Source organism: Tetranychus urticae, chromosome 1, assembly GCF_039701765.1.
Source record: "Tetranychus urticae isolate SD_2017Ah chromosome 1, NJAU_TeUrti_SD_1.0, whole genome shotgun sequence".
Lineage (NCBI taxonomy): Eukaryota > Metazoa > Arthropoda > Arachnida > Trombidiformes > Tetranychidae > Tetranychus > Tetranychus urticae.
This window is the reverse complement of record NC_142958.1, coordinates 698984-718370: the sequence shown is the minus strand read 5'-3', so window position 1 is coordinate 718370 and position 19387 is coordinate 698984. Positions and strand designations below refer to the sequence as shown.

General features: G+C 30.9%; 1 protein-coding gene and 1 long non-coding RNA gene across 3 annotated transcripts; one reads left to right on the top strand and one right to left on the bottom strand.

The window, feature by feature from the left end:
* Positions 1-1027: 1027 nt before the first annotated feature.
* Positions 1028-17776, bottom strand: LOC107370000 (gamma-aminobutyric acid receptor subunit beta). 2 transcript variants are annotated; one of them, XM_015937972.3, is made up of 8 exons: positions 17591-17776; positions 17435-17520; positions 16913-16980; positions 6719-6945; positions 6565-6647; positions 6330-6467; positions 4703-5613; positions 1028-2540 (listed from the first exon to the last, which is right to left on the bottom strand). In XM_015937972.3, exons 1-8 carry the CDS (start codon positions 17701-17703, stop codon positions 1971-1973), a joined length of 2196 nt encoding a protein of 731 aa, XP_015793458.1. In that variant the 5' UTR covers positions 17704-17776; the 3' UTR covers positions 1028-1970. The 2 variants fall into 2 exon arrangements, with proteins under 2 accessions (XP_015793458.1, XP_025018208.1); XM_025162440.2 differs by lacking the exons at positions 16913-16980; positions 17435-17520; positions 17591-17776 and adding an exon at positions 7605-7665.
* On the top strand, positions 13095-13771 carry LOC107370002 (uncharacterized). The gene is made up of 2 exons (XR_001570502.3): positions 13095-13310; positions 13424-13771. It is a non-coding gene; the product is annotated as an uncharacterized LOC107370002 (long non-coding RNA).
* Positions 17777-19387: the final 1611 nt, after the last annotated feature.

Genomic DNA, 19387 nt, shown 5'->3' with positions numbered 1-19387 from the left:
GCATGACTTTGTAATGCATTAAAAGCTCCATCTACTGTTAATTAGTCATTATTAGTCTAATTTTCAGTGATCGGAACCAGACCAAAAGAAGAAGATGATAACGAAGAAGAAGAAGAAGAAGAAAAAGAAGAAGATGTGAGACTCGATGTTCGAGTATCTTCCTTTCTGATCCCATTTCTAAGAAATGGGGCGTTGTTGTGCTCACAATGGGTCGGCAAGTGGTAATCGGGTTTCTAATGAAATATTTATTTTTAGTTGGCCCATAAGGAGTACATAAAAAGTAACAATAGTAAGTTCCCGTTTTTTGATTAACGAAAGTTATTGGCCCTTTCAAAGTGACCCAGACATTTCTCTATGCATTATGCTGAACTTTTTGGTAACAGTTTAGTTATACGGATACAAGGCGTAACTAACAAGACTTTTAAATCAGTGTCCAATGAAGACGTGTTTAAATTTAATATCAATCAATAAAATGAAAACAATTGAATAACTCAATAGAGAAAGATGTTAAAGCTAATTCTGAAGCTCATTTTCGGTCAATTTGTTTGTCCACTAATTCAACAATATTAATTTAAATATCACTGTTATGTGAAAATTATTAAAACCAAGTTCTTAGATGAAGACAAAATTCAAAGCAACATAACGTTAGATGAATAAAGCTCGTTTATGGTAAGTAATTGCATTGATTGGTCTCTTAGACTCGCCAATTGATTGAAATAATTGCCTAATGTTGCAAATTTTCGTAAAATATTTTTAAATTTTGTTCTCGTCAAAAAACTTCAGCGTAATGCATAGAGAAATGTGTCGGGCGAAATCCATTTTTTCCGATATCGATATTCATTGATAATTTTATCCCCGAAGAAGAAAATTTGTCCAGAAGAATTACATTTTAAACTATTATCTGGAACGACGATTCCAGTTCTGTCCATCGGTAAAGCACCAAATTGCTCTTGCCTGATCCTGTTCCCGAAAAATGAATTTCAATGATTAAAATCAGTAGACAATAAGAGAGTAAAATTAAGACAAATTATGTATTGAAAAACTCTTTAATTTATTAAACAGATTAATTTCATTTTCCATAATTCTCTTAAAGAGCTTTCGTCAAAAAAGCTTTCACTCAAAAGAGTTTGGCAAAAATGATTTTCGCTCAAATGCTACAAGCCCCTTCTTCTTCCCTTTATCTTCATCATCCAGGATTATTATGAATGTGCTTTCGTCTGTTAGGTTGCAAGAGAAAGGTTTGTTGAAAAGGAAAAGACTTATGATTGAGGAAAATGTTGATGATAATGAAGAATTATCTTCAACTTTATTCATTGCACGAAAAAATATACTAAATACCTCTGAACTAGATGAGAAGAGCAACCTATTACAGTGCACAAAGGTGAATAAATGTTAAGAAATGAGGAAGATGATGATGATAAAGGAGAAGATGCAAGAAAGGAGGAAAATGTTTGATACTATCAACACAACTTTTCAATCATCTTGAGATTAATCTTTTGTTTCACTTTCTATTATTTCATGTCAAGGATAACTTTTTTGTTCTTTTTGCTTTGAAAGACTAATAGTTTTGATTAATGAATAGTAATAATAACAGTAATGATAAACATTTTTTGTTTTCAAAAAATGATACTTGAAATTAAGGAAGGTGATGATAGGAAAACTCATTCATTTGATAACTTGAATAACATATTTCAACATATTTCAACATATTATAGATTTTAAACAATTTCCCCTGTTTTATACATTGAATGAGTCTCTTTACACCTTTTCAAATACCATGAGTTGTCTGAAATTTGCTTCATCACAATTTTCAGGTTTCAAAGTTCTCCTATTCACTAATCCGTCCAAACCAACAATCATTTGGAGTCACTATTTGATCATTTATAGCTATTGGTTTCTTTTCCTAGTTTATTTGATTCGCCTTGATCGTTGTTTCTCTTTGTTCTTTAGGTTCATTTTTGACATTTAATTTAACTTCCCAGCTGAATTAAATCTGGATTGGGTTCATTGCTGATGTGAAGATAGATAATCCAATACATAAGATTGAAACATATGAAACAGACGGGAAATATAACCCTAGAGTATTTATCAATGTCACTTGGTGAAACTCCTAATAGTTTATTCGGATTTTTACACTTTCCAGTTGAATGTTTGGTTATTGGAGTTGGCGGAGGTTCTGATTGTTCCATTGAGCGTCGTGAAATCAAAGGTGTTGTCGATGTAGCACCACAGCCACCACTTCCACCTGTTCCTCCTCCTTGACTGTTACCACTACAAATGGGTTCACCGGTTGAAGTGGTGATACAACTTGCTCCTCTTGAACCTGTTTTCATTTCAGACAATTTATATCTAACTTCACTTGGATAATGGACTCCACTTGATCCAATTGAGTCTGGATGGTTGCATATCATATGAGCTGTGTTACAGGTACGCAATGTACATGTGGATCGATGAGTGGTGGGTGGTGATGAGCAAGTATATGAACGATCATAATGGCCACTTCGGTGAAGTGTTCCTCCCGATCCGGGATGGTAAAGATGCTAAAGATACAGAGAAGGATAGAGAAACAAAAGACAAATAATTAAACATTTCTGAAAACCTCGAGAATCTGGATTAAATTATTTTTAAAAAATGCAAAAACCAACGAAATAAAAAATAACAGCGCCATCTCTAGTTCACAATAGAAAATAGTTTTTCAGATTTTGTAATTTTTTCCTATTTTAATTACTTTGTATTTGTTATTTATTATGTTTTAATCAACTGTTAGTCAAACGCTCTGAACAGTTTCCTCTTCAGTCAATCTTTTTGAAGCGATTCATTCACATGGATAAACTTTCAACATGAGACTGTCATGCTTATCATGTCATTATGATAGCCAGATTACACTTTAATTAACTATGGACAAGAGACTAAAGATTATCTAGATTATTAACAGTATTGTCATCATCATGATCAATAATGTTATTAATAGAGGAAAAATTTTCCACCTCAATTGACAATAATGTTGTTGGATACATCTTATTATTCAATTGACTAAGTGATTAAATTGATTAAACTTTGGCTTTTACAGGTTACCTATTTGGTTGATAGATTCATAAAGGTTGCAACAAAATGAACGCCTCATGACTATTCAACATTTTGACTTAATTGAAATCATATCCATTAAATTGGATTGTTAAATGATGATTAATATTATTTAATTAACTGTTTAACTATATCTTGTCTAAATTTCCGTTTTCCTTTGTTTTGGTTATGATATTTTTAGGTTACTTTAGGATGCATTATAATGAGACTGAATATTAATATGAGTTTCTAGGCCTTTTCACAGTAAACATTTGTATTAACAATGACCATTAAATTAATCAAGATTCATATTAAGTCCAGCAATTTGACCTTTTGTGTAAATCTTTAGTAAAATTGGAACCAGATTTTGATTACAATTACTTCAAACAAAACTGGGTTAATATTGATAAACTCAATTACAAGTGTAACGAGGCTAATAATACAAGTTGAACATTGATGTGAACCTTTTGGTGATCAATTGAAATATTTAACTAATCAGATGTTGAGTGAAAAAAGGGCCCAATAAATGGGTTTAATCTGAATAAAAAAAGGTGGAAAGAAAAGTAAAATGATTATGAATAATGATAACAATCTGAATAATAATCTACTTCTCTGTGGTTCAATTTGTTTAACTAAAAAAATCTAATAGCTTTTTGATGGTGATGATGGTAATGTTGATGATAAAAATAATAATTAGAGCTTGTATAAATGTAGAGGGAAAAACAGTGAAAAAATTGAATGGCTGGTTAGATTATTAAGAAGACAGGAGTTATAACAGGAATACAAAAGAAACAAGATAGAAACTTGAGAGATTATGATTGATGATACTTGATAGTGAGAAGGCGGTTTACAGTTTGCAAACTCGTAGTTATTATCAGGCAAATTATTTTACATAGACACACAAAATATTGTGAACAATATTGAACGGTAGGAAAACAAAGGTATGAATAATATTGAAACATAAGAAGTTAAATTAATGGTTAGAAATTGAGAGAAAGCAGACTCAAATATTGATTAATAAATGGTTTAGCAAAGTAGTGCAATAGAAAGAAAAATTTAAATCGTTTGAATTCGCCTAGTAATTCGGTTTGGGTTGAAAACAGCAAAAGACAGTTAAATTAATACAGTAAAATTGATACTAATAGACACTTTTTTTGCTTTATTTGCCCATAACTGGAAAAAATCTATCGAAGTTTCAATGCGAACGTGATTTTACCGAAACTAATCGATTTTAAATTTTTCAACTTGTTCAATGAATGCCCTTTGTATGTCCGACCTAACTCCTCACTTGGTTTAAACCGATTTTGGCATTAAACCTTTCAATTGATTTACATTAATTTTAAAGGTCCCGGGTCATTTGAGCGAAAAGCATTTGAACAAGGGTCAACTGAAGGCAATTGGGCAAAGTCACTTCGGCGAAAAGAAAAGGAATAAGTGCAAAAAAATTTGACCTTTGCTAAAATGCTTTTCGCTCAAATGACCCATCCCCATTTTAAAAGCCGATTTGCTATTTTGTCTTTTTGCTTATTTACTGTTTTGACCCATTAACAGCAATTCTGTTATTATGTTTCTCTGTTTGATATAATTGTCTCCTATTTTTAGGTTTAACGGAGATGAATGGGTTCTATTTTTAACATACCGAATGTTTATAAATAATTTGCCTTGGATTACGTGCATTCATTGCCGCCGGACATAGAGATGGATTAATTATTCCAATTGGACCTGGCGGTATGGGCGGAGGTATGTCTTGTGAGGAGGGCGGCTGGGATTGGGACTGTGGCTGAGATTGAGGCTGGTTTGGATGGTGTGAGTGTGATGAAGGAGGTACAAGATGACTGTGGCCACCTTCACCATGGATAAGGTCACAGGAGGTAACTTGAACGGGATGTACCACATTTAATGGGTTAAGTGAAGACATTTGTCCACCTTGTCCACCACCTCCACACCCTCCAGTTCCACCAGTTGAGCTTAATCCCCCTCCACCTTGTGATGATTGTTGCTGCTGCATTTGTGACTGTTGTTGCCCAGATTGTAAGGCTACTTGGTTATTACTTAAACATCCTACTCCAGCATTTCCAGTCGCACCACCTGAGCCACCGCCTCCTCTATCACTTATCGTTAAATGTCCTGAAGTAGAATTACTATTATGATGAGAAGGCAATGAGGCAAGACGTTTCTTTTGGTCTTCATGCATCTTATTCATTTGTTCAAATCTTGATTTACGCATGGCAATCCGTTTACCAAGATAACCGACAGTGGCATATTCAAGGAGGGAAGCGAAAACCATAACGAAACAGGTTCCCAAGAAAACGTCAATTGATTTAATATAAGATATTTTTGGAAGCTGGGCATTGGTTGAAGACATTAAGGTTGTCATTGTAAGGACAGTGGTTACTCCCAATGATACTCGGGCTGGAGTTGCATTACGATGTAACCAAAATGAGACCCAACTTATCACCACTATAAGGCTGGCAGGGATGTATATTTGTATCAAATAAAAACCCAAACTTCGAGCAAATTTAATTTCACATATTAATCTGGAATAGTTTCCTGAAACGAAAGAGAAGATAGCAAATTAATATTGATTATCTATTCAGGAAAAGGTTTCTATTGATTAAGTACAATTAAAGGTATATGACATGATGAATTAATGTAAAAATCAATCAATATACCTCTATTTTCTAGTCACAACAATAGCCAAACAATATAATGATTAAACCATTACTTATAATTGTATTTAATCTATAAGAAAAATAGTCGTCAAATCGTCTACTTTTTAGGATAAATTATACACATGAATAATGTTTTCCTATTAGATGAACATTTATTATGGAACATTAATATTTGCCTTTTATTGAAGATAACCATTTGCTTTATGTGTTTTAATTCGAGCAATGGTCGTTAACCATACTGTTAACTACAAGTTAACTACTTAGTTAATTTTAAATGCTCCATTATTAACTTTCTATCTAAAATGGTACAATGTATAATTTTGAAATGGCTATTTACATGACATTATGTACATAACATCATAATCGACTCTAATGATGATTGGATCGTTGCTGATTAAAGGACACAACGGTAAACGAAGAGTAAAGATATTGGTAAAAAAGTATGAACAAAAACTTGATTCAGTGGTAAACACTTGTGGTGGTGAAGGCGCTAATACAATTGGATCTAATTGGCAATGATGATAATAATGTTGATAACAGAAAATGAAAACAACTTTCTATTTTCAAATAATATATTCTTTATCTTCTTCTTACCTGTACTTAAAGCATTGGCTTGAGATTTCTGTGCATGGCCAAGAACTTTGAATTGAGGTAATGAAAGATCACTATTCATTCGTATTGACTTTTTACCTTCTCTCCAAATATAAATCATATCAGACATTGAATAACCATCTAAAGGTAAGATAAATAAAGGTCAATAGATTAATCGTCATGCTAAGATAAACAGAAGAGAAGAAAAGTTGACTTGATATGGCTTTGTAACACATACAGCTTTCAATTTCAAGTGAACATTTTTGCCTATCCATTGGAAAGTATTGAAGCTCCATGGGACAGCTGGCTGTAACAGTTAATCTGAAATATGGAGATAAAAAAGTAAAATTAACAATTACATAAGTGATGGTTGGTGAAATAATTAGGCTTACCTAATACTTCGAAATACTTCACCATTGGAACCAATTCGTAGAAAAGTGTTTTTAGTTGTGGCAAAGTGAAAACTTGCTGATTTCTCGTTGGCAAAAAAAGTATCTGGAACCCAGATTCGGTCAGCAACTTCGGCACCTACGTAGAGCTCCGTGATTCGAGGTAAAGGAATAAAGGCTAATCTTGGATCTTCCCAAAATTGGCGAAAGTAAAAATCAGATGTAAAGTCCTGTTGAAAGAAGGAAAAATGAGAAATTCAATTAGAAATAATCCATCATGGTTTGGTCAATATTCAAAGATCAGAAGAGAGAGTGAATTTCATGTTTAACAGATTCTCAATAGTACCAGGGATTTGAATTTCAAAGCATTGTAACATGATTGATAACTTGACTCCATTAGATTATTCATTATTAGCATTGCATATAAGTATCAAATTGTGAGCAAATGTCAACATTTAATTTGATAAAAGTCAACAGTTGAGGAAGCAAGAAACATTTACATGAGAGTAAAGGATTAATCCTTTTTCATTATTGATTATTTAACTATAATTATTTGTAATAATAAGATTTGTTTTTGTCTTTCACAGCAGTTTACTAATTTGTTTACAAGGATTTGTCTTTCAATCAGCTAATTATTTATGTCTCATAGGATGACAATGATAATCATGATGATAAAGTAAGATGATATTATGATAAAGAATCCATGTAACAAGATTAAATATCAAATATCAAGTAAATTCTCATTTTCTTCAACTGTTTACATGATTAATACCAATTGATTTTGTTACTCTTTATATCTTTGTGTTTGTCTTTTCTTGTTTGCAACAAAAAGAAACTGAGCAATACAAAATCAAATCAAATTGATTTGCTCTAAACACGCAAACAGTACCATTAACTAACAATAACTAATACAACAATAATACACTCATTAAATTAACTTTCTTCATTTAATTGTATTTTTTAATGAAAATCCTCAAATGATAATGGTAAGTTGAAAGACACACAATTGGTATAGAAATGACGTTTGAAGCCAAATAAGAAAACAAAAATGTTCAATTCACCTTTTTTGGTTACAATTGTTTAATACATGGGTAACAATAAACCATTAACCTTGATTTATACACTGATACACAATAAGTAACAACAAATACACCTTAAACGGTTGACTCAAATAAATGTTAATTCACATGTTTATGAAGATAGGAGAACATTTGACTTATGTAAGTTAGGTTAAAAGGCTTCCAATTTCAATTTTTAGCTTCACCGGTTGATGATTGGAAACCTCAAAACTTGATATACACACAAATTAATAATCATTTGGTCACAATTAAAAAGTAAAAATTAGCCAATTGTAACACATAAGTAAATAAATCATACGATAAACAGACGTTGTGAACGAGTAAGAGTTCAAATCTTTGGTTACTGAAGACCGCCAATTATCAATAAATTAAATGAGCGCCAAATGCAAATCTAAAACCCAATTCTTAACCCAAACTCAAAAATGAAAGTTAATTAATTTACGGTTTTTTCAATTCCTTTTCAACCTTTGTTTTGATGAAATAAAAATGAGAAACAATCAATTGAAAAGTTGAGAATAAAATTGCATGTAAACTTATTATTATAATCATGTTTATCATGCATAAATAGACATGTAGATGTATACAGTTACACAAATTCACCTCATGAATGTTTCATATTATTAGATATATTCATATCGTTAGGCGTGAATATATTTTGTCTCAAAATCCAAACCAAAGGGAGTGTTAGGTTGAACAACAATGGTAATCAAGTATTACCTTAATAATAATAAACGTAATAACACAGGAAACTACTGGTGACAGAAATACTGTTTGGCTACAGAATCAGGTAAGATTGAGATATTGAGATTTGTGAAGTATTATTGTGAAAATGTTTATTTTTTATTGTCAACCAGAATTGGTTTTCATTCATTTGCATTACTATTTTTCATCATAATCATTCAGAGTGAATCAAGATGAAAATTGGGTAAAACAAGAAGACAAAATGAAAAATATGAGATAAACAAAATTGAAAACATGAATTTGTCATTGAATGAATTTTTATAAATAACATCCAACCTTTTTTTCTGATCCAACTCTTTCCATTATTAATTTAATCATTTTGGTGCAATTGAAACAACATTGTAACCCGCCATGTCAAGTCATCCAAACGTTCATTTGTAATTGAAATAAAGTTGGAAGCAAATGGCGATAATTTTTCAATTATGATAGGAAATCGTTTAGTTGAACAGAATGGAAGGAAATAAAAGTGAAATCATAATTTTTAGAGCTGATCTTCATTTTTAAGGAAAAGTGAAAAAGTTTGTAAATAATCCATTCAACTGATAATCAGATCAATCTAATTTCATCATCAATTTGGATTAACAGGGAGAAGAAAGGTTGATGTAGAAGAATCAGGATCATTTTTATTATGGTTGGGAGTGAAGATACCAAAAGAAAAGGATCAATTTAAGTAAAGAAATGAAAATTATTATTAAATGTGAGTTAGCCTTGGAATATGAATTTAACCAGAATTGATTGGGAGTAAAGTACACAAAAAAGCTTCTCAAAGTTTAAGTTATTTTTAGGATAACCTCTTTTCTTCTCCATCTTCATCATGTTGTACGTTTTTTTCACTCTTCCTGGGATCATTTATTTCTTTTGCGTCTATCCAATTTTCACAGTTAGATTGATGAAACATGGACATCATCTCATCAAAAAAAAGTCAACTTCCAAGAAGAAGAATGATATTTCTATCTTGGCATTATAATGAAACCCTGATTTCACTTTGAAATATTATATTCTTTTGTTTGTTCATCTGTCTGTTCCTGTAGTAGTACTGTTGTTGTTGATTATGATGATGATGATGATGTTGGTCTTGTTAGCATTTTAGGCTTCACTTGATTCTGATCTTTCTCCATTTCTACCTCCTTTTGTTAGCTCAATATAACGTTAGTTAGATGATATACTTGTCAAAACCATCTTGTCCTCATCTCCTCTAGTTCAGAGCTTCACAGTTTCAGTTGAATCAGTTGTTTTTCCTTCTTGTTGATGCTTATATTTATAACTTGAAATGGTGAGCGACTCCAAGTTGCATTTGTTTTTCTTTTTCTTCCTTTTCTTATTTCGTTTTCAACTTCCTCTCCTTTTTTGATATCTCCAACTCACCTTGCAGCATTTACCAAAATGTATACAAAAGAGACTGTTGATGTTTGTGAGCTTAAAGTGAGAGAACCAGAATTGAAAATGAAAATATTTTTTTACTAGTTTGGATTGATAAAACTTGATTCCTTTTTCCCATGTTTTTCTATTTTCTTTTCATCCTCAATCTTGCTTTTTTCACCTTTTCATCACAACAAACAATCATATCAATGAAAGATTCATCAACATTTTCTGCTTTTTTGCTGAAACTGTCATATTGACAATACTAGTGATTTTGTAAGCATCTACCAAGTCATCATTATACAGGGTATAGCCATCATAAAGTTCAGGTAATCCTATGCCAATGACAATCCTGTTGCTGAATATTTTCTTCCTCCAAATTCAGATTAAAACCAAACGTGGGAATTACGGTAATTAACTTTTCTGGTATAATTATCAGTTTCGTCATTACAACCCATGTTGGACTTGTACACCAGTGTAATTAGTCTTTAAATCTCAGCAGATTAAATTTAAGATGAACGTTTCTTTCCCATTTTGAAGGCTTAGATTTCAAAAGTCCAGATGTATCAGTCAATATTGTATCCAAGATGCTTCATAATAGATCCTAATTAAGGCACAATAACTAACAAACAGCAAATGATCCTGTTAGATTCACTACATTGATCACATATCACTAAATTAACCTTGATAATAACTAATTTAAAAAAGATGAACCCAACACAATTTAGTTCACAGTTACTTAACAATGTTGTAAGACATGTGGCTAAGTGAGTCAAATGGAGGGAAAGAGTTAGCGCGTATTATAAATTATTAAAACTAGAATAATTAACAAATGATTTTTTTCACAATCTCACAATTTAATTGGCAAAGTTGAGTTATTTTGGTCAATTTGAACTAATCAAATGTTGTTAAAGTGAAATCGTTGAACAAATATTTGGAAACATTGAACATTAACTGGCTAAAAATGAAACTATGACAGCAATCAGTAAGTGACTGAAGATCCGATTGTAGTTAATGAGCAAAAAATATCCATTAATACACTCTCAAGTATTTTGTAATGTTATTGTATGAAAAGTAAAGGATGATGTTAATGTATAGACATCATACTGATTCCAAGACCATTCCGAAATAGACTGAATCAAGAATGAAAATTTCTTCAAGATATTTACAAATTTGTTTTCCACTTCTCAAGATGTTGATGTAGCTTCAAGTCTTGAGAAACTTCATATAACATGATGACCATAAAGAAGAGAACAGGAAAAACATTTGATTTGTCATGGTTAATACATGATATAACGGAATCAAGATAATCTTGAAACAAACTTGAATTGTTTTGTCTAGAGGTTAAGCATTTATTTTACTGTAGAGTGTAAAACCACATCTCAAGTGATACATAAATGTTAATTTCACCCTTAGTTGTTGAGAGTGCAAATCAAACCTATTTATAACAAATCTTTTAACCAGGAACCATAAACTGTTAAAGTGACAAATGAATAAAAAAGGACGTTAACCCTCCGTTACTACTCTTAAAAAAGGTCACAAGTGCCCTGCTCTGTGACAAAATGTCCAGAGCAATAAAACACTAAAAACAAAGAGCGAGAAAAAGCTGTAAAATGAAATGTGTGACCCTTACACTTACTGACCCAAAATTTTATTGCTTTCAATTTTATTACTCTAAGTTTTCTGGTGTTAGCGAGTTTTAGGCTTTCGTCTTTTCTTCCGTCTTTTTCCTGATTCAAGTTCTTTGTTGAAATTTTTTCTAAATATTTCAGTCCTTGATTCGTCTTTTTTGTACAAAAATTTTCAGCATTTTGTCTCGTAAAACAAGCCATTTCAAGCTGCTGTCTTCAACCGGCAACCTTCAACCGTCTCGGTTAAGCTCAAGACTCTTGACTGTCTCTTTACTGTTAACTTAATGGTGTAATGAAACAAAATCATTTTTAGAGTAGCAAAAATATTAATTTAAAAGATAATATTAGATTGATTATTCAATCTTTTTTCTCGTTTTCACATCTTTGTGGTCAAAATTGAATCGTTACCTAAGAGCAGGCATTGAGTATCTGTTGAGATGAAAAATGAGGAAAACATGATGAAGATGATAATGCAAAGAGAAGGCCTTAAAATGATAAAAAAAAGAGACTTAAGAATCTTGAACAAGCAAAATCGAAAACAATGTTATCAAAAATCTTTTGTTGGTTCCTTTTTTGATTGCTGTTAAAAATGTTGAATCAATAACCATGAACTTTTAAAGACCATGGACAGCAAAGTGTTTTGTTTGTAATACTGGAAGGAAAGAAAGGAAAGAAATGTGAAAACATTGTCCTGATCATGATGATAAAGATGATGATGGTGATGATTATGATGATGACGATGAAGAAATCAAACAGATTCTTGGGTGAAATCAAACAAGAGGAAAAAATGTTATACCTTCATCATCTCTATTTCATGTAACCAGGAAAAGGCAAAATGCGAATCGATGTAATTCAGAAGGAATGGAAATAATAAACCATTGAATTGAAACCAGAATTGTCTTGGAAAAAGTCTTAAGGCCGTAAAAAAGCCTTGGAATAAGAATCAAGATTGAGATTGAATTTTTTCTGTTCTTTCATTTTTTTACTTTTTCCTTTGTTTTCCTTTTGCTTGTTTGTTACCTTAAAATAAAGGAAACTCAAAAATCTGGTTCATCATTACAAAGTTGAACTAAAATTTCGGTAAATCAGAAAAGTTGAAAATATCTTAAGACTTTTGCCTTCATCATTATCATCATTATAATCGTTCATTTCAGGATAACTTTGCTTTATTATTTTCTCTCTTTTCTCTCTTTTCTTTCTCTTCAAAATCATTAGTAATAATAACAAAAAAATATTAACTTTTACAGACAAAATAGAGTATTAATATTATCTGGAAAAAAGTTCAAGTTAATCTTGCCAACAACAAATGAAATGATCTTTGCTTTAACCATTTCGGCTTATTTATAGATGAATCTATGAATTTATGAATTTGCAAATCTCTTCAGTTTCATCATCTTATTACATGATTACGGAAATGTTCAATTTTTTAAAGCAAATTCAGTCTAAATTGATTCAAAATGAATTAAAATAAATGTTTCAATTGTGATTTAATCAAATTTTGAAAATGGCTCTTTTCCCCTTTGCTGCTTTTCACCCCATCTATTATCTGAATTAATCGTCATTACTTGCAATTTTGTATTTAATTTTCATTTCTTCACTAATTTATTTTCATCTTAATATTAATAGATTTAATTTGTTTAACTTTTAATGTGTCTAGTGTTTTTTCCTGTCTAGAATTGAAAATTGTCAATCAATATCTAGGGTTTAATTCAAGTTTTAAGATTAATTACTCTGTGATTTACTTTCTTGTTTGCTCCAGTTACTTTTTTTCTCGTCTCTCGTCTGGTAAGTAAATCTTTCAAATTGGATAGTGTGTATATTTTAGTGGTAATACTAACTAGTCAACATGATAATAATTATTGTTATCCATTGTGTTTTCTTCCTCAACTTGTAATTAGTTATCAACATCGAGAAGGAGGGAAAAACGTTAATCAATTATATTTGGTGTACTTTCGTATGGATTATTTTATTGTTTCAAACATTATCAACAATAGTCAAATGTAGTCGATAAAATATTGGAAAACGAAAAGAATGCGTTGGTTTTTTTCTGGTTATTATTGCTGTTTATAATCTGTGTCAAGTCGTATTTGTATCATTACATTGATTGGCTTATCGTAATGTTTTGATTCAACAACATGGATTGTACTCAAAGCTGTATCGTACAATTGAATACATGAAAGAAAAGGCTGAGCCTGTTTGCTGTAAAGTGTATACATAATACAAATACAAATGCATCTGTATATTGATATCCTAATTGAAAATCGATTTCAAGCCTTTGAGCAACTAATATCATGAAAAAAAGGAGAATAATAAAAGCCAACAAAAAGAAAGAGCAAAGAAAATAGTGGATGAAAATGACAAGGGAGCAAAATTTAGAAGAGCAAGAAATGGAAGAAGAATCACAATTTTCAGGTTCATGGGATTGTCCTAATCCAATCCAAAGAAGCAAATTGAAGAGAAACGAAGGCAAAAAAGTTGACTTGTTTCGCTCATTTTGATTATCATTATACCATGAGACTCAGCAAATGTTTGAACTGAAAATGAATTGTGGATATTCAAAGACAGAATTAATGAAGCATCGAGAATCGGTTGAAATGGGGAAACAGAGAGCCAGGAAGATATGATTTCCAATCATTATTATCATTTTGTGGAAAGAAGATGGGAATGAAAGGAAAATAAAAAGGAGATTCAAGATGAAGATTGAATTGAAATGGTCATTTTTCATGTAAACCTTTTGAGGTCAACTTTCATTGTAATGGAAACATTCTTTTTATATGTTTGCAAAAACAAAATATTGACCCAATCTTTTAGAGTTGAACCGTTTTTGACTCTTTCATATATTTGATAACTTTTTAATTCAACATTCACATCAGTAATCATGACTATTATACATAACGTTAGTTGAAAAATTGATCAGCCATCAGTCTATTGATGTTGACTCAACATTCACTAACAAATCTTCCTCTAAACCCACTAATTAATCCAACTTAATTGTAAATTTGTAATATGAATATTCATGCAAATTTCAATGAAAACACAAAATATTTTTGACTCAGACTTGATAACACAAAAGGCGCTTATGGCGTGCTTTTTATGAGCGCGTTGCCTCAATACGTTAGTTGATTAACCAAATCTGTAAAATAAATAATCAAACACAAAGGTAAAGAAACAATATCATTAATTAGCAACGGCAAGCACAAAATCTCGTTGATTACAAGTCCTGAGAAATCAAATATTGATGTTATTTCGCAAACAGCTAAAAATCAATTACCATTTACATTGGATAATTAAAGGTTAAACTAGTACATGCAATTGACTTGAACAATCAAACACTCAACTGACTGAAAGGTTGAACAAACAAAAGTCCCAGAACAAAACCCAAAATTAATAATTAATCATTGTTGATGAAAGCCTTTGCGAACGCATTTAATATTGATAAATGGCAACTTTTATTGATTAAAATGACCAACAAGCAAGAAAAAAATCAACAGTAAATTTCAATTGAGCTTGCAAGTCAATTAACTAGATTATACTAAACAGTAAAGCAAAAAATGGCAAATTGTTTTACATCTCAATTGAATAGTAAACTGAGAGCAACAATACTGATACATTAACTGAATCAAGTAATGATTTCATCAATGACCAATCATTGTAACACTGAATGGACCTAATTGTATTGAGTGATAAAAAAAAGTCAGTGAATCGAAGAGAAATGAATAAATATGTGAGAAAAGGCTAAATCGTAAAGTTGAAGTTCGTTTTGTTTAAGATTACATCTGATTACGATGTAAATCACGCAAAGTTGAGAAGGTAAGCGTTAGAAGAAAAAAAAGTGTGATAAAGAGATGGAAGAAAATAAAAGAGGAAAAATGATAAAAGTTGGAGTGAAAACAGGGAGTGAGAGTTGGAGTGAAGCTTGGAGTGAAGCTTGGAGTTTGACTGAAAGACGATAGAAGCACATGGAAAGATGTTGAGGAAAGGCAGGAATAAAGGTCACGTTTGAGATGTTGAAGGTATTTTGTGAAGGTACTTTTTAATACAGAATTGAACTTGAGTGGAACTCAATATTGTTTCTTCCTTTTATGGGTTTGCACTTGAAATGATATTCTTGTCAAATCTAGTGAATCCTCTTTTCACGCCGAGTTTATGTTCAATGTTTTCATGTTTTTTTAGTTCAATGGTACCACAAATCATATTAAGGTTATCCTCTCTTTGGTCACAAGTATTCATTGATAATGATATTAATAATAATGATAATAGTGGAAGGAAGAGAGGATGTGAAGGAGGAGAAGGAAGGAGGAAAAGCAAACAACTGTAAATTCAAATCTTCATGTTACGAGTATTTTTGGAAGATTAAAGGAAACATTCTGACAATTGTAAACAATTTATTAACAGATTGACTCAACTCTCAAGTGCATGTAAATTGTTGTCCGTTTTAAACGTTAATTTAACCTGAAAATGATTGAAACAAATGAAACCCAATGAAAGGTTTAAAATTGTTCAATATTTTTCTCAACCAAAAGTCCAATGTTTTTAAAGAAGGGAATTGTATCAACATTTAGATGAAAATTGAATCAAATTAAAGGTCATTTTTAGACATTTAATTAACCATTAATTGGTGGTCAAAGATGTAACAATAAAAGATACGAGACAAAATGGTCTTAATTGAAGATGGTTTTAATGGGAAAAAAGGGAAAAAGGCTAAACAAAAATAAATCATTTCAACTGTAAAATGTAAATTTAACATAACATTAAAATGTATTTTGTTGTACATAATGATGATGATGATTACTGATGAATAACAAAAAAAGGAAGAAGAAAATGAGAGCAAAGGATAAATATTATATTCTGATAATGACAAGAGACTGACTTTTCATCCACACCATCATCATCATCATTATCATTATCATCCTTAAGAAAAAATCCTTTTCATTTGGATGCAACATTTTGTAACATGAACACATATAGTAAACCATTTACTCCAAGAAGCAGAGGAAAAAGTATTCAACTCTATTTTTAGCCATAAAAACTGTTCTCGCCATTCCTTGCTCAGTCTTTTTTTACCACTTAATCTTTCCTCCATCCTCATCATCATCATCATCACAATGATCATCATCTGTCACTCTTACATTAATTAAACTATGGTTCAACAAATCGCGTGGTGATTAAGACGTTTACACGTTTATTATTGTCATTATTGTTGTGCCAGTTTAAACTGCGCATAGTTGAAGATATGAAACAAAATGACCATTTAATGGAGCAAATTTAACAATTGCAATCAATCAAAGGTTACAATTGATATCTCAATATGGACCATTTAAATATTAATCATGACCTTATTAATTCTCAGTTTGACCAACATTAAGATATATAATTATGGCTCTTACCATTTGAACCTCAGAAACTGTACTGATACTAATTATATGCATGGAAACTCCTATTTCAACGGGTGGACCTGGAATCAGAGGAAAGATTATTAATGATTAACAATTGTTTTCCATTGAGTAATTGATTGTAACAAATGTTTTTACATGGTTTAATTAGCAGACAAACCAGACAAACATAATCATGAAATTAAATTGACTTTGGGTTCAAACCCATTTTCCAATGGATTTACATTTTTAAAAATTGTTGCAAAGCCAATTTCAATTTCTTGCTTCAATGTTGATCAATTGAATATTTAACAGGGAAAAAAGGTCAACATTTCTAGCATTTTTCAGTATTCATAGTGATATTATGTTTAGCTATTGTTTAGTAGGGTTCAGTGATGGAGTCGACTCGATGTTTAATCGAGATTTTAGGTTATTTTGCCAACGATTTTGAGCCTTTAAAAGTTGAGTATTTATAAGGGAATTGATTCTGGATTTGCTAATTTAACCAATTATCAAGATTGGACAGGATTAACTTACCTCCATAATTAGGTCTGACTCGCTTATCATAACCGCCAGCAAAAAATGCATTCAATATTCGGGTTATGTTTTGGCCCAAGGCATTTCTGGTAATGAATAAACAAAATAGGTTGTTAAGTAGACGGTAAATGGTTTTGTTTAATCTGCTCGACTTACCCTTTGTCACCGACATCAAAATCACTCAGTGTAAAAATGTGATTAAATTTATTAAACATAACAATAATTAACACAAATATCCATTGGTTTAAACGATTTATCATCATAATCATGATTTAACCTTTTCTCCTCTTCTTTTCTCCTTTTCCTTTTCACCTTTCCACTTCTCAATCAATTTTTTATAATTATAATTGTTGTTTTGTTTTCCTAATTGAATTATTATTAATATTTATATTATTATTATATTATATTATTTAGATTGGGATTGCAATTTGATATTATTCAAGTTTGTCCGGGTTTCAAACAAGATAATTTATTAAGATGGGAATGATGATTTTGAGGGAAATAATAATAATATTGATTGTTGTGTAGTTGATCGTAGAGTTGATATTGAAGATGATGTTGAGCTTGGTATTGAGATTGGTGTTTGTATTTGTCTTGCTTTTGGTTTTGAGATTTTTTGAGATGTTGATACTCTAGTTGTTGTTGTTGTGTTTGATGTTGATGATGAGGGTGGTGTTGATGGTGTTTTTGGTGTTGTTGATGATGGATGTGATAATGAAGATGACAATGATTGGAATGATTTTGATGATAAAAAGGACAATAATGGTGTTGATGGCGATGAGGAATAACAAGATGATGAAGAAGATGAATAACCTTCGTTGATCCCGTGAATGTAAGCGTTATAATCATAACACTTAATAACAACTAACCCATTGAAATTACACATAGTCCAACATTTCACATAATTTAATAATCACTAAACTATAAAAATGGGTTTTCATTTAAAATCAGCTATTAATGTACATCACAATATTTCAGGCAAAGAGTAACGAGTAAAAGAGTAAAGAGCAAGAGAGAGAGAGAGAGAAGAGAGAGGAGAGAGAAGAGTTGAGATGAGATTGATGAAGAGGATGACGATGAACACGATAAAGATGATTGAAGATAAAGACAAATAAAATCTGACTAAAATAGTAGAAAAAAGATGAAAATTGAAATCATTTTTTTGGTGGTTCACAAAAAATAAAATAAGTCAGATAAAAAGACCCAAAACCTCTTTTCTTGTGATGATAATAAAAAGGGAATAATAAAATTTCGTTGAGATGAAGATGAAGAAAAAAAAGAGGAAGAAGAAGAAGAAGCTTAACAGGGATTAATGATATTTACTGGGTAAAACGAATGGAAAAGCTGAATCGATAAAATATCTTTTCATGATAACACCAGATGGAATTGTTCTCAGAACGAAATGGGGAACAAATGCAAGAACAATCAGAACATTTTGAATCCTTTTTTCTCCTTCAACATTCACTCCGGTACAAACTGTTATCAAATAACAATCCCATCTGGTGTTATCATGAAAAGATATTTTATCGATTCAGCTTTTCCATTCGTTTTACCCAGTAAATATCATTAATCCCTGTTAAGCTTCTTCTTCTTCTTCCTCTTTTTTTTCTTCATCTTCATCTCAACGAAATTTTATTATTCCCTTTTTATTATCATCACAAGAAAAGAGGTTTTGGGTCTTTTTATCTGACTTATTTTATTTTTTGTGAACCACTAAAAAAATGATTTCAATTTTCATCTTTTTTCTACTATTTTAGTCAGATTTTATTTGTCTTTATCTTCAATCATCTTTATCGTGTTCATCGTCATCCTCTTCATCAATCTCATCTCAACTCTTCTCTCTTCTCCTCTCTCTCTCTCTTGCTCTTTACTCTTTTACTCGTTACTCTTTGCCTGAAATATTGTGATGTACATTAATAGCTGATTTTAAATGAAAACCCATTTTTATAGTTT

What these genes read in the sequence shown, in the direction of transcription:
- LOC107370000 (XM_015937972.3), bottom strand. Translation starts at nt 17,703, where the DNA reads ATGATTATGATGATAAATCGTTTAAACCAATGGATATTTGTGTTAATT. An exon ending in CAGTTTCTGAGGTTCAAATG is followed by an intron (nt 6,946 to 16,912) that starts GTAAGAGCCATA and finishes TTCTTTCAACAG; the next exon opens with GACTTTACATCTGATTTTTA. An exon ending in AGCCAATGCTTTAAGTACAG is followed by an intron (nt 5,614 to 6,329) that starts GTAAGAAGAAGA and finishes CTTTCGTTTCAG; the next exon opens with GAAACTATTCCAGATTAATA.